This window comes from Callospermophilus lateralis, chromosome 14 (assembly GCF_048772815.1).
Source record: "Callospermophilus lateralis isolate mCalLat2 chromosome 14, mCalLat2.hap1, whole genome shotgun sequence".
In the NCBI taxonomy this organism is placed as follows: Eukaryota; Metazoa; Chordata; class Mammalia; order Rodentia; family Sciuridae; genus Callospermophilus; species Callospermophilus lateralis.
The window spans coordinates 67,584,703-67,599,537 of record NC_135318.1 but is presented as its reverse complement, the minus strand read 5'-3'; the positions used below and the strand labels follow the sequence as shown (position 1 = coordinate 67,599,537).

Sequence of the window (14,835 nt, the reverse complement as noted above, 5' to 3'; positions counted from 1 at the left end):
ATTCTATAGATGAGATGGTATATGGTATATTGATCAGCTAATATTATTTTATTACATGTGAATAATTATTACTTTGTCATTTGGCATTACTTTTTTTTCCTTCTCCTCCTCTCTCCCCTGACCCCCAACATGCTCTTTCCGTACCTTCTTCTTCTCAAAACATGGAAGTGGTCAAAGCTTTCAAGGTCATCCTTGGGAAAGGCTCTGGGTTTTCCAATGATAAGTGAATGTCTGAGTCATGTTGGCAGAATGTGAAATGTGATGGAATGCTTGCCTTATGGATGGAGAAAGAGCCAGAAAGACTCTTGATATTATAAGTATACACCTATTTTAAGCTCTAGGCATGTTGTCCTGAGATATTGGGTTATGGTAGGAAATTCAGGGGGCTCCATTACTGTGGAGTAAAATTGGCACATAGAAATTCCCACTGATGTCACCTGGGACGAGTCAACCTGGTCCTAGGGACCAAGGGACTTGGTGTAGGACTCTGGGTTTGATGTAAGCCTTCCTGTTGGCCTGGTGTCTTTAGCCTCACCAGCACCAGCAGTGCTAGATTAGCTAGAGCAAATTCAGCAGGTGTTTGGGGTACAACTAAATAGAGCACCCACCCTAATAACCCATTCCAAGAAAAACAGAGAGGATTTTTAATTTAATGAAATGCATTATTAAGAACTGAACTTTGCTACCCAAAGAAAACAAGAGAAATTTATTTTCATTTCAGCTTGAATGCAAATTATCATTTTGAGCGATTTTATTTTATTATGAATCAAAGTGAGATTCACCACAGAGATAGTGATAGTGCCAAGTACACAGAACCTGTAAAAGTTTTAACCTGGTCTTAAAATCATTCCCTAGATTTGTCAGGTTCCCCACCCCTCCTTGGCTCTTTTTTTGGTCACATACACATTTGCTGTTTAACATCTCAATTTTCTATTTAGCCTCACATCACTAATCCCACCTGTACCAAGCTCTTGGCATTCAGCTTCTAAATACAAGCAGCCTAGTTATCATTTCCCTTGTATGATATTCTTTTGACTCTTTGACACAGTACAATTTTGCTTTTAAGAAGCAACTCCCACAGATTTCCCGAACACATAAAATATACTTCTGACTCGGAACTAGCACTAGTACTGCCCCAAGATCTTTTGCCAAGAATCCAAACATCTATTTGAGAGAAGTGGGTTTGGGGTTTGTTTGTTTCTTTGTTTTTCCCACATAGTCACAGTAGAGGCCAGCTAATCGGCTTCACTTCTCCGCGTGGAGAGGGAAATAAGGAGTAAGAAATAGGAACAGCATGCTCTGCCTCCATTTGGCAGTTTGAATTCTCCTTCAAATCAAACCAGGCATTCAGCATTTGGGAGAGTCCTTCCACCTTCAGTTTCCACCTCTGCCTATTGTTCAGGAAAATTGTCACATATGTTTCACAGCAAGATTAGAGTTACGTACGAGCTACAAGAGGTGAGATTACTAATAGCCTATGTCCTTGGAAAGGGGTATAGTAATCAGAAGGTAAAGGAAACCAAGTTTTTGGTATGTTATTTTTATAAGAAAACTGTAGAAGATCTGTCTTTTGAAAATCCCCAAGGCACATGTAGAGATCAACTTTATATCATATGTACCACATGTCAATCAACTCCAGTCCTCGAGCTCTCCAGACTTACCTCCACCAGCTTGTTGGCATGTTCACGGAAAACCTGGGCATATTCCTTCACTTCCTTTTCATTCCCACTCTTTGCAGCTTCAATGAGAACCAACAAAGGGACATTGGTTTCCAAGAAAGAATCAGATATGTGATCCATCACTGCTTTCCGAAGCTACATTTAAAACAAAAACAAAAGATATACAATTAAGGGACAGAATTTTGATTTTTTTTCTAAACTATTGTCCATCTCATTACTATGTAAATAATGTTCCAGGGCTGGGAATGTTGCTGTGTGGCAGAGTGCTAGCCTAGCACATGTGAGGCACTGGGTTCGATCCTTAGCATGACATAAAAATAAACAAATAAAACAAATAATGTTCCAACTCTTTCTTTTTAATTTTCCCAGTGCTTATGGCATCAAAGAAAAATACAATGATGGTGAATGGATGTCCATGTGTGAACTGACCCAATAAAGTCTTAAATCATAACACATATAGTTCAAGAACTCAGACTTCTTAGAAAAGGAGCAAGGTAGCCATCAACCAGCCAGTGGGAAGAAATTTGGATGAAGAACTGAACCTTGAAGCCACTCCTAATCCTTTACCACGATGCAGTCTCCTGCCCTTTCTAGACCCAGCTTTTATGCTTCACAGGAGTGGAAACAGGAAACATCTAGCAGTCCCAAAAAGTGTTTCTGCCCAGATGCTATGGTGATATAGTTGCTATGCTCCAGAAAGAAAAACCTACAATAGTTCTTCAAGGTAATAAGTATAAACAAACCCAAATCTTCCAACAATGCATAATTATACATCATTCCCACATTGTTAAAATAAGAAGCAGGGCAGCTGCATGAAAATAAAATAAAACTGTCCTAAACAATCATCTTGATGCTATTTCACTCATAAATATCTGAATGTATATGAAATACAATTAAAAAGAAGCAAAGAGAAAATGGTAAACAATATGTATGTTTTCCAAACAAATATACCTATTCAGGTATATGCAGGTAAATCTTTGATAAGGATATATATATATATATATATATATATATATATATACACGTTATTGGTCAGAAGGAGAACTATGAATAAACTTAAATTCCTTTTATATTAATTATCATCAGGTATAGATATGTTTGTGCATAAGATGGTTTAGTTTAACTCTGAACTAAATGTGACAATTCATCATATAACATATAATAAAGCCTATGTAGAGTTCATCTTACATAGTTACTCCTTTGGCAAAATGTATTACACTACTGCCTGGGGATAATGTTTGTTATTGGTGAGCTCATATTTTTTTAGGGTATATGTGCTATGCCAAACACTCAGTTAAGAGCACTACAGATCATATCATTGACTCCTACACTAACACTATGAGATAGGGAATATTCTTAAGCAGTTTGTCAAATAAACGAGCTGGTACTTAGGCAAAGTTAGAAAACTTGCCTACCTACAATCATCAGTAACAAGGGACAACCTACAGGAAGAAGTCTTGAAAGAGACAGAGACCCAAACAATTGAAACTAAGCTGTCCTGGCTGTCTTCTGGGGCAGGACTCATATTGGAAGTGGAATCAGAAATGAACTTGGGGATTGGAGTTGTGGCTCAGTGGCTCCGTGGTAGAGCGCTTGCCTAGCATATATGAGGCACTGGGTTCAAGTCTCAGCACTGTATATAAATAAGTGAATAAAATAAAGGTCCATCAACAGCCATATATATAATTTTATATAATATATTATATGAAACTAACTTGGCAGAGAAAACAGAGAAAAAAAATTTATCAAGTGGGGGTATGAGCACAGCCAAGTTATCTCCCCAATCAAGCCACCTTATTTTTTATTCTCCATACAAAAATAATAGAAGTGAGAGCTTTGTGATACTAGAACAGCAAGTACATAAAGCTTAGTACATCTTAAACTTTCAAAAAGATTATGTTCACAAATGTAAGCAAATTAAAAACCAAGGTTAAATTTCATACAAAGTTATAAGAAAAATGAGAATAAGAAATATCATTTCCCAATACACATTGAAAGCATACCTACAAAATGAAATAATCTATTAAAATGCCTATAAAATAGGCTAAAAACTGTAACTATTCAAATTAATTAAAGAATTGGACCCACGTATGTTTTACCATGGAGCCATATCCCCAGCCCTTTTTATTTTAAGAAAGGGTCTCACTAAATTGTCCAGACTAACCTTTTAATTAAAGAACTGTAATGAAAAGATGTACAAATGAACAACATAAATCACAGAAAGAAACACTGAGAATAGGTCTTAAAACTCAAGGAAGAAATATGAATGAATGAATAATCATTTTTAAAAAGATTGAGCAAAAACAAATAAACAGCCACAATTGGCTTAAGATAAATAAAGGAGTAAATATAAATAAATCCAAAAGAAATGAAAAACAAACAAACTAAGAACAGAAAGGTTGACAAATCTTAAAGACAGGCAAAGAAAATTCAATATATGGCTATCAGGAGTCCCTGAAGAAGAAAATAAAAACAAAAAATCGGAACAAACTAACAATTACAACCAATGAAAACTTTCATGAGCACATGTATACATTGAAAACCACATTTTAATAATGTTTCATATACTACAAAACTGCAAAAACAGTAGATTTTCAATATTCTTACCATAGAAACAGAAAAACTCAGTATGTAAGATAGTGGAGATAATAATTAGCTTGATTTAATCACTTCAAATATATTGCACTTCTATAAAATTACATTATACTTGAAAGACATGACATAATTATTTCTCAAATAAAATGATATCTTTTAAATTTAAAAGCATTTAAATATTACATTCTTTTTTTTTTTTTCTTGCAGTACTGGGAATTGAACCTAGGTATATTTTACCATGGATCCAAATCCCCAGCCCTTTTTATTTTGAGAAAGGGTCTCACTAAATTGTTCAGGCTGACCTCAAACTTGTGATCCTCCCGCATCAGCTTTGGAGTTGCTGCTCTTACAGGCATGTGCCACTACACACAGTGAAAATATTACATTCTGAAATAACATATGTACTCAAGAAGAATGACTCATAACTATCAGCCAAGATATATTCCCATAAAGCTACTGGATTCTAAAGAAAATGGGGAGGGGGCAGAATAATCCTTATGAAGTTTAGTGAATAGAGACTATGTTTTATAAAGGAGAAGTAAATAACATCATATTTTTTGGCCCAGCAATTGCTTTATGTCAAAAGCAAATAGAGTACTGTATTTAAGATACTCAAGGAAAGAAAATGAGAGCTAAGAATTTTATAGCTGGCAAAACTGCTTTTAAAGGACATAAGGCACAGAAAAAAAAAATAATAACATGCAAGAACCCAGAGGATTTTGTTCCCATGAGCCTTTCTGAGGGAATGCATTAGAGAATGAATTTTAAGATTCAAAATAACTAGAAAAATTTCAACACAAGAATTGGCAGTAATAATTAGATAGATACTTATTTAAAGAACTAAGAATAAATAATGGCTAAATTCAAGAGTTCAGTATGGAATGTCTGTACACTGTGATGATGTAATGAAGACATTACAATACTGTAAAAATGGGAGGAGAAAGAGAATGGAATATAAAAGAATATGCTGCAGTGAACCAGGGAGTGAAGATATCTAAGATACTGATTTAATTTCTTCCAGATATATACCTAGAAGTGGGATTGCTGAATTAAATAGTAGTTCTATTCTTAATTTTTTGAGGAACCTCCATATTGTGTTCTATAATGACTCTACCAATTTACATTCCCACCAAGAGTGTTGAAGGCTTTCTTTCTCTCCACATCTTGCCAACATTTGAATACATGGGATTTTAAAATTGAAAACACTTGCAGACTCTTTCTCAGTTTTGTCCAATGAAACAGCCTGCCAACAGTGGCCAGCCTAGTAGTGATGAACATTTCAAAGTACAATTTTACACACTGAGAAACCAGAGCTTCCTGGAGAAATGTCTGATTCCAGGTACTCGGAGGCTGGGAATACACTAGAAACCCTGAACTAGCTTGTCATATCAAATAGCAAAGAGCTATCAGAATTCTAGGGTCTTGTGAAAACAACCAAGCGACTCCCACAAGCCAAAGAGGAGCTTTACAAAAGGTTAAATTTTCAGTGGATTAAAACTCACCAAATATGATTTAATTCATGAGTTTATAATGACTAAAGAAGAAAAAGAGAGAAAAATTAATTGGTCACCTTCAGAAGATGACAAGTGACAAAAATTCATGTCATTTATCTTGAAAGCATCAAGAACATGTCCTGCCTTTCCTGTCTACATGGGAATTCTGGATAATGAGGAAAAGATTTGTTTATGAACTTATTCTTTCCAATATGTGAGAAAAAAGATAAAATTAGAAAATCACGATTTTGCAAACCCCAATGATATAATAAATCTAGGCAATGGATATTAGTGGTTGAAAACTTCACAAAAATGGGATGATCAGAATATGCCTTCTACAAAAATGGCATAATCCCCAATATGATCTTGTCAAAGGGATGAAATTTGAAACCTGGATGCTTTTGGCGATATGCAGAAAATACAGAGGACGGAATAGCGTACAGAATTGCACATCCAATTGGAAAAACCCAAATCAGAAAACTTGAAAACAACCTAGGCTCCATGGCATATGGATCATTAGCCAAAGAAAGGAATGGAAGGGCATACAAGAGATTCTAAGAGACTAAGAGAAATATCCCACAATGCAGGTTAAATTGTATCATTTAAAGATATGCATTTGGATGAGAAAACTAAGAAATATAATTAAGTGATTATTCTAAAAGCCAGGATACTTTACTTTTTGAGGGACATAGGGGCTGTGTCTGTGTCTAGTGGTAGAGAGGTGAGCTTCTAGAGAAGTTGGCAGAATTCTATTTCTTGGATTACAAGAACATTTGTATAATACTAATTCAATAAGCTATACATTATTGGGTTTCTATTTTCTGTATGTTTTATTTTCTAATAATTTTTTTAAGTAAACATGTCTCATGTATATGTCTCCTTATTCTTTCCCATTTCTGTCTGGGTGGAATGCAGATGGTCCCCAAGGTGACTTGAGATCTGTCCACAATCAACCTGGGCTCCAGAATGCATGAAGGAGAACTACCCAATATCCTGTTACTGCCCAGAATTGTTACATGAATAAGAAATGCAATTTTATTTTGTCAGAGCCTTTGAACATGTTGGTTTTATTATAGGACTTGGCTTACCTGATTTTAACTAGAATCCCTGAAACAGAGTTTTGCTGTTGGTGGTGGTTGGTTGTGTTCCTTTCCCTGCCAATTCTGCCTTTCAACCTGCCTTTCTTTCTCTAGATCCTTTCTACTTAAAGTGTAGGTCACAGGTTAGCCTCACTGCTATTTCCTGGGAGCTTATTAAAATGCTAACCCAAGATCCCACCCAAATAAGATACCTAGTTGATTCCTCTGCTCAATAAAGTTTGAGGAACACTTCCTTAGAAGCCCTATTCTACCTATCAAGTTCACAGTCTCATGCAGTAGAAATAAATTTTGGCTAATAGAAGCAGAAAAAAAAAAAAACGGTCCCTTTAGTTCTTCACATAATCAACAGAATTCTAAAATTGTAAGACACCCTGTTTCTTTGAGTCAACAACTCCTGATTCAAAGTCTTAGGCAGATGAAATATTGAGACAGACTCTGGGTCACATGTTTACAGCAAGTAGCAAAGGTGTAGGAAGGAGGTACTGGGAGAAAAGCATTTTTGTGAAAGCAAATGTTCTGCCCATTTTATCTTCTTATACAAAGACTCATGAAATGAGGAATTTCCCCAAATACATATAACAGCAAAACAAGCAAACAATAAATAAAGAATAAATTTAGATGAGCATTGCAGCACACACCTGTAGCCCCAGCTACTCAGGAGGTTGAAGCACGAGGATCACAAGTGTGAGGATAACCTGGGTGTTTTAAACACAGTGAGATTCTGTCAAGAAAACAACAAGAACAAACCCAGTAGTCTAGCAGATCACTAATTCAATGATTCAAGCATGGATTGGAAAAAGTAAAAAGATACATTTAAAAAAAAAATACTATCTGGATGTAGTGGCACATGCCTATAATCCCAGCTACTAAAGCAGGAGGATGCAACTTTGTGAGACTCTTGGCAACTTAGCAAGACCTAGTGTGAAAATAAAAAAGGACCAGGGATGTAGCTCAGTGGTAAAGTGCCCCTGGGTTCAATCCCCATTACCAAAATAAAATAAATTTTAAAACATTACTAAATTGGTGAGGGATTCTTCATAAGGAACAAGATCAGAAACTAGGAACAAGGACAGGAATGTCAAGCATGCTACAATTTTTCCTTTCTATGCCACACTAGATATGATTAATCAATTACAGCATTCTTTTATGCTGAGCTCAAATACTACTTCATAACCCTTCTCAGCACAGTGCTCCAGGCAGCTAGTACTAATCAACCCTACTTCTCCTGAAGGATGAAAGCTGTCTTTCTTTGCTGAACCTTCCTGCGATGGAAGCTTTCTGCATGCCAATCTTTTAGGCAGAACTGGCTATGTGTCTAAGAAATCTAGTACCATCTTAACTTTCGGAAGTGAAAGTGAATACACAATTCTAGACTGGGCTAATGATATTTAACAAAGGTCTGACCGTTTTAACATCTACCCTGTCACTTGATGCTTAGAAAAAAATCCTGTTAAAAATAATCAAGTGAACTTTCTCACTACTATGATATAAAATACACCCAACAAGGTCACATTTGGGGTGATTTCAAACTGGCACAAAAATCTGAAGCCTTAAATCTTTTCCATGAGTATAGCTGCTCCAGGCCTTTCATGATTACTGACATATTTTAACCATATTTCCCTAAGCTTTATGGTATAATTATTATTAAAAATGAAAAATCAAAGCAACAAAGTGACTAGGCCAGCAGCCATTCCGCCTAGGGGGTCTGACAGGAATTGAGCCTCATTAAGTCAAGCAAATTTTAGCCAGTCTGAAGGTCAATTAGGGTAATCAGTCAATGCAGTAATCCACCTAAAGCCACTTTAATAAGGCTAAGGTGCCCCCAGTGCACATAATCCACTGACAATGAAGGCACTATTCACTGTAGAGGCTGGAGTGGGGCAGGTAGAGGGGGCACATCTGGGAAGCCTGAGGAAGAGCATTTACAGAATCATCACCAGTTTTGCTTCATTTTTTCTTTTCTTTTTAAGAGGAAACACAACATTCTTTGGTCATTATCTTGATGGTACCAACTATCTTCCATAAAGCAAAATCATTTTAATTGGGATACAAAAGCATCTTTCCTTAATGGAACCAATTACCTCTTTTTAAAAAAAGAAGATGACTAGCCTATATCAAGCCTTGTGTTTTTCTCCACCTATACCAAACATTCCCCACCAAATTCAGGCTCTGCTGGATCAATTAAAGCCCAACTGTCATTATTAGCAACACCTATGTGCAAACACTTGACGGTTGAGTTTAACCAGATCAGCAGCCCCTCTGCCCTTTAATTTTTTTTTTCTCTAGGAGTGCTAAGAAAGAGTAAATGTTCGGGACACGTTTCTCTAATAAAATAAGAAACACTGAGGCAAACTTAGATGATGGCAGTGATTTTGTGGCATTAATGAACCCACACATGTCTCCTCCGAGTAACTCTGCAGTGCCTGCCCTCTCTAACACTGGGCTTGACCACGTGGCAGGCCTAGGTCAACTGAGCATGATGTATGCAAGGGTTTGCAAGGCCCCTTTCCCATTGGGGTTTCTGGGTCTCATTCTCACTATCCTCATGAGAAGGACATGCTCAAACGAGACTGATTGACCTAGGAGAAGGGGGACAGATATGTAGAAAAGACCTGATTCTAGATCAGAGAAGAGCATTGGAGACCAGACCCATGAGTGGGCTGAGCCAAAGGGACCACCCCAAAATATTGAGCAACAAATGCTCTTGTTTGCCCCTGAGAGGCTACTACAATACAGGACTGTGACAACAGATGACTGATCATATAGATAGATAGAGAGATAGATAGATATTACTAGAATAAGTTTTTGTGGTCACTGAATCATTTTCTTGGGGAGGTGGGAGACATATCTTGAAAAGAACTTTCTGATCAAATCATTAACTCGTTTGGTATCATTTCAATTCTGTTTTATTGCTTAAAGCACCAAAGTAGTCTGCTTCGCATGATTCATTATAAATGAAGCCATGAGCCATATTTTAAAATATCACAGTTGGCTGAATGTAGTGGCACACGCCTGCAATCCCCAGTGACTTGGGAGGAAGAGGCAGGAGGATTGCAGGTTCAAAGCCAGCCTCAGCAGCTTAGCGAGGACCTATGCAACATAGTAGACTCTATCTCAAAATAAAAGAATAAAAGAATTAGGGATATGTCTCCCTGGGTTCATTGCCTGGTGTCAAAAAAAAAAAGTAATTTTACAATTTTACAGTTGTAATTTCTATTTTTTGTAGATTCAAAACACATTTGACTTAAAAGTTGTTCCAACAGACATCACAGGGATTAGGACAGGGAAGGGCTTGTGGAAACTCATCCTGAAGGACAGTAGCAGGTGCTTAGCTCCTTCTGTCGATTTCATTTTCTGCCCCAGCACACACAGGTCTGTGTCAAAGTCCTCTTTTCCCTACATGATAGGCAAGGGCGACTGCTTTCATGAGAAGAGGCAATGAAAGGTTGCCTCGGGGTCCAGGGGAGGGCTGGGACCATGGAGGAGCTCCAGATGGCCTCTATCCAGCAGGTGAAGCAGCTTGATTTGGTGCTGGTAAAAATGCAAGCAGAAAATGGAGCCTGTAATTGCTGAGTGCAATAAAGGGAAGCAAAGGAGAGACCGGTGGTTTGGGAGACATATGAAGAAGGCAGAAGCCAATTGCAGCAGTGGGCATGGAGGAAAGAAAGGTGGTGAGGACAGGAAAGAAAAGGATTGGGGAAAACTGATATTTTGTGTTAACAATCTTCACTGAACACGTATTATTGTGCCGCTGTTCTAAACACTTGGAATAACTTTTTATTTCTCTCAGAAGAGCTGGCTACTATTTTTCTCCATTTCATGGTGGGGAGGAGGGATGGAAGCAACAGACTGAAGCCTATATTCACACAGTAAGTGGCAGAGGCAGGATTTGAACTGAGGACCTCTGGGCCCAGAGCTCATGATCTGCAGTGTTCATACATACACACACTTCTCTGTGCCACCTCAGCATACATTACTGACCAAAATCAGTGTTTTATATGATGGTGGTGGAGAAAGTCCCAGGAACAAATGCAATTCCTGGGTGATAATGACGTGCATAGAGGATTCTGGAAGCTTCCTTTCTACCAGGCCCTGAGATAGTAACACCAAAAAGAAGAGAACTCCTGGGAAACAGGATGGAGGAACAGACCCAGTGGCAGAAGGACACCACAAGGTGGAACAGAGATCCCACCAGGGACAGAATGGGTCCTAATGAAACACCATGAAACTCAGTGTGTGCAGGGGACTTGTAGTCTGGAAAAGAAAAGGGGACTCACAGTTTAAGACATGTTTATTATGAAAATGCCTTGATAAATTATATAAATGGCCCTCTGCATTCACAGGTTCTGCATCTAAGGAGTCAACAAACCTCAGATTAAAAAATATTTTTTGAAAAAAAAAATAATAATAACTGCGCCAGAACCAAGGGTGGTAGTAAACACCTGTAAACCCAGTTACTCCAAGAGGCTGAGTCAGGAGGATTGCAAGCTAAAGGCCAGTCTCAGCAAGTTTGGGAGATCCTGTCTCAAAATAAAATGGAAAGGATGGGGGATAGTGCTCAGTAATAGAGCACCCCTTGGTTTCATTTCCAGTATCACAGCAAATTAATGAATGAATTAGTTCACAAAATTGCATCTGTACAGAACACATACAGACTTTTAAAAATCATTATTCCCTAAGTAGGTAACAACTGTTTATATAGCATTTACATTGTCATGAATATTATAAATAATCTAGAGTTATTTAAAGTGGAAAGGGAGGATGTGAGTAGATAATCTGATGTGAGTAGATAATCTAATAAGCCAGTTTATAAGAGAATTGAGCATCTGTAGATTTTGGTATCAACAGTTAGGGGTGGGTCTTGGAAACAACCTCATGGATATCTAAGGTCATTTGTACTTGTTCTTATGCAATCATCTTATAACTCAAAGTGTTTTAATAATTTTAAGGAATTTGAATTTAATAATTTGAAGGAATGGGAAGCATAAGAAAGTGTGTTTCTTAGGATTCTGCCTAGGTTAAATCCAAGGGACATGAGTCCCCTCCCAGATTGGGATCCACTTTCCAAGATTTGATATGATAATTACAATATGTATGGGGATCCATTAGCCAGATGGTGGCAGAGGTGAACAGGGTTCTGCCTAACTATAGAGAGCTGCAGATGCAGGTTAGTATACTGGGACAATCTAGCAGTCTAGTTTTTATTCTTCTTCTTATGAAAATTTGGATAAAAGCACATTCATCCTAAATATTTGTTACTTAGTCCATAAGCACAAGTATATACCCAAAAGCGAGAGCTGGAGTCCTCAGTAGCCAGGACTAGGGACACCTTAAACTTAGTGTCATCCAGAAAGTGCAGGGATTCATAAATACTGCCTTCATTAGCTCATGGGCCCTGTGATTTGTGTCCCTGATGAATAGGGGCACATTTTTTGACCCCTCCAGTAAACAGGCAATGTAATTCCTCTGTAAATTGACTATTAGAATGGTTTAAATGTCCTTGCCTACAAGCTGAAAGGCATAGTTAACACTTTTTACATAAGCTAGAGGACCAAAATTTAGCTATCAATCAATGAGGGCAGAAAGGAATGACTTGACAAAATCGTTCGTTAAGTCTGACAGGAGTCAAGAACACAAGGCTCTCTTCCAACTCTTTAAATGTATGTGTGACAAGGGAATATTAATTGCATAAGACAAGACATTTAGCAGTATTAGCTCAGCACTACCAGTCTATTTTACCCAATTAGGGCTATTCATCAATGTAAATAATTGCATTTTCTTCAACAAACCAAAAAGAATGCAGTCCATGGATCATACCTATTCGAACAATCCACTTCCTTATTTCATGGGAGGGCAGAATAATGACAGCAGAGATGATGATTTTACTCACAAGCTCGAGAAGAAAAATAAAGATTCTCAAAAATGACCAAAAGTTTCCTTTGGGGTGGGACATGAGCAGTGTATGATGTATCTCAAGCTACATTCAAATAGATATTACAAAAGCGTTCTTGTAGAAAGTCTAAAAAACCTACACTGTTTGATGAATATGAAACAGTTCCCTGCAAAAGACAAGAAAAAATGGCTCTCCCCAGCCAACTAGAATAGCTAAGCTTAAACTTGCATGAGACTTTGAAGACTGTGTGTTTTATTTTAATCTACCCAATGAAAAACACCTCTGCAATTCTTTTTAATGGATAGACATTCATGCTTGAAAGACTGAAAAAGGTCCGTTAATTATTTGCCTTCAACTGTGCATTTTGAAATTTCTTTTCTGATCTCAAGGGTGGGGAGAATGGATCCATGGAGAAAAATCTACACAAATGTCATGCTTTTATTAAGAATGCTTAAGTTTTTTTGCCAAAGAAAAGAAATGAGAGCAAATGCACAAAAATATATTATCGTGTAATACTAATGCAATTAGTTCTAAAGAGGCATAAATCTTATTATAAGAGAAATAAGAAGTCCTTGGAGAGGAAATACACTTCGTCTCCTTAATCCACTCTACATAGAGATTGGTGTTCATTCATTTATTCCTTTTACTAGCATTTGAAGAGCTCTTGGTGTACTAAGCACTGTGTTTGACCAGGGATATAGAGAAAAATGAGATAAGCCATCTATTCTCACTTACTGCCAAAAACTCCTCCAGTGTCTCAATTCCCAATTACTAACAAAGCTATAGTGATCAACTTGACCTCACACATGCTTGACTGGCCTCATAACTGACTCATAAATGACTTAGAGGCGAGTGTGAATTCCTGCGGATAAATATATTGGAAGTTGGTTTAAGGAACACTGTAAAGAAATCCAAATGTTTGCATTTTCTTCACATCATATTGCTTAAGATTTTCCTCATATAAAATTCTCTCAGGATTTCTCCACCCTTCTATCAGGGCAGACTTTCTTTTGATTGCCTGATTCCTAAGTTAGTTTAGAATACAATAATTCCACAAGGGTGGAATTTTAGATGGCACAGATGAAAGGGGAAAATATATTTTATGATAACTGCTTTGCTCAGGTTCCTTGATTCAAACCAAAAAGCATGATTGGAATTCTGCATATTTGGAAGGTCTACTCCGTGCCTGGGTATTTGTTTCCTGTAATAATAATCCTATGCATGCTCCGTTTTTATGGCTTATGAAGATCTTTCCTAGACATTATTTCATTTGACCTTCCTTACATGTCACGGTGGGGGTGCAGTTTGCAAGAAAAGCATCATTCTCTGTGCTGATTAGATGAAGAAGCAGGGGATCCACTGGTTAAATATAGTAAATGCCATAGTCAGACCTGCTGGTTCTAAGAAGAGTGCTATTTTATTTGAGGTCTCTGTCTTTTTGGACCTGGTGGTTCAAGTTCACAAATCCTAACAATACAAAGATCACCTTTCTTTCCACTCTTCACTCCCACATCCAGTCCTCCAACCTCTTCCCAGCATTGCTTACCACAAAGGGGATCTAAGAACAGATGCCCGTATGTTTCAGTCTGAGTATCTAATGCCTGCCTTTGATTAAATGGTATTCAGTAGGCACAGCTGCTTGACTCCAGTGAGAGAGTCAAAATTACCTGAGTCAGTCATGACATAAATTCACTTCCAGCAAGACCCCCTTAGGAATCTTGTAATATGCTATTCAAAAAGTGACTTAATCCTCCCACAATTGCATTGGCAATTGAGAAAGATAATCACTGAAGGGGTGGATTTCATAGCAGTCTTAAAAAGTGTGCAGGTAAAGAGTTTGAAGCAAGATACAGAGAAGAACCCTCTAAAACCATATTTCTTTCTGATGGGGTCAATCCTATACACCTGAGAAAGTCTGGTAGACTTTGCACTAAATAGTCATCTGGCCCCATAGGTCCATAAATCCTGCCAGTTCATGTTACAGCACATGTCCTTTGGGGCTTAGAAGAATCCTTATTATAAATATAAGGATCCCTGGAACTCAGTCCAAACTTGCAAGGTTCACTGCAAGTGTC

The 14,835-nt window shown here is 37.5% G+C and overlaps 1 protein-coding gene across 4 annotated transcripts in view; it reads right to left on the bottom strand.

Annotated features, from left to right (window-relative positions):
- Positions 1–14,835, bottom strand: part of Ctnna2 (catenin alpha 2) — a 940,372-nt gene that overhangs the window by 218,469 nt on the left and 707,068 nt on the right. For all 4 annotated transcript variants that reach the window (XM_076833066.2, XM_076833065.2, XM_076833068.2 and 1 more), the window contains one exon: positions 1,662–1,814. In XM_076833066.2, coding sequence (XP_076689181.1) covers positions 1,662–1,814 — 153 coding nt within the window. The remainder of the gene's footprint in view (positions 1–1,661; positions 1,815–14,835) is intronic.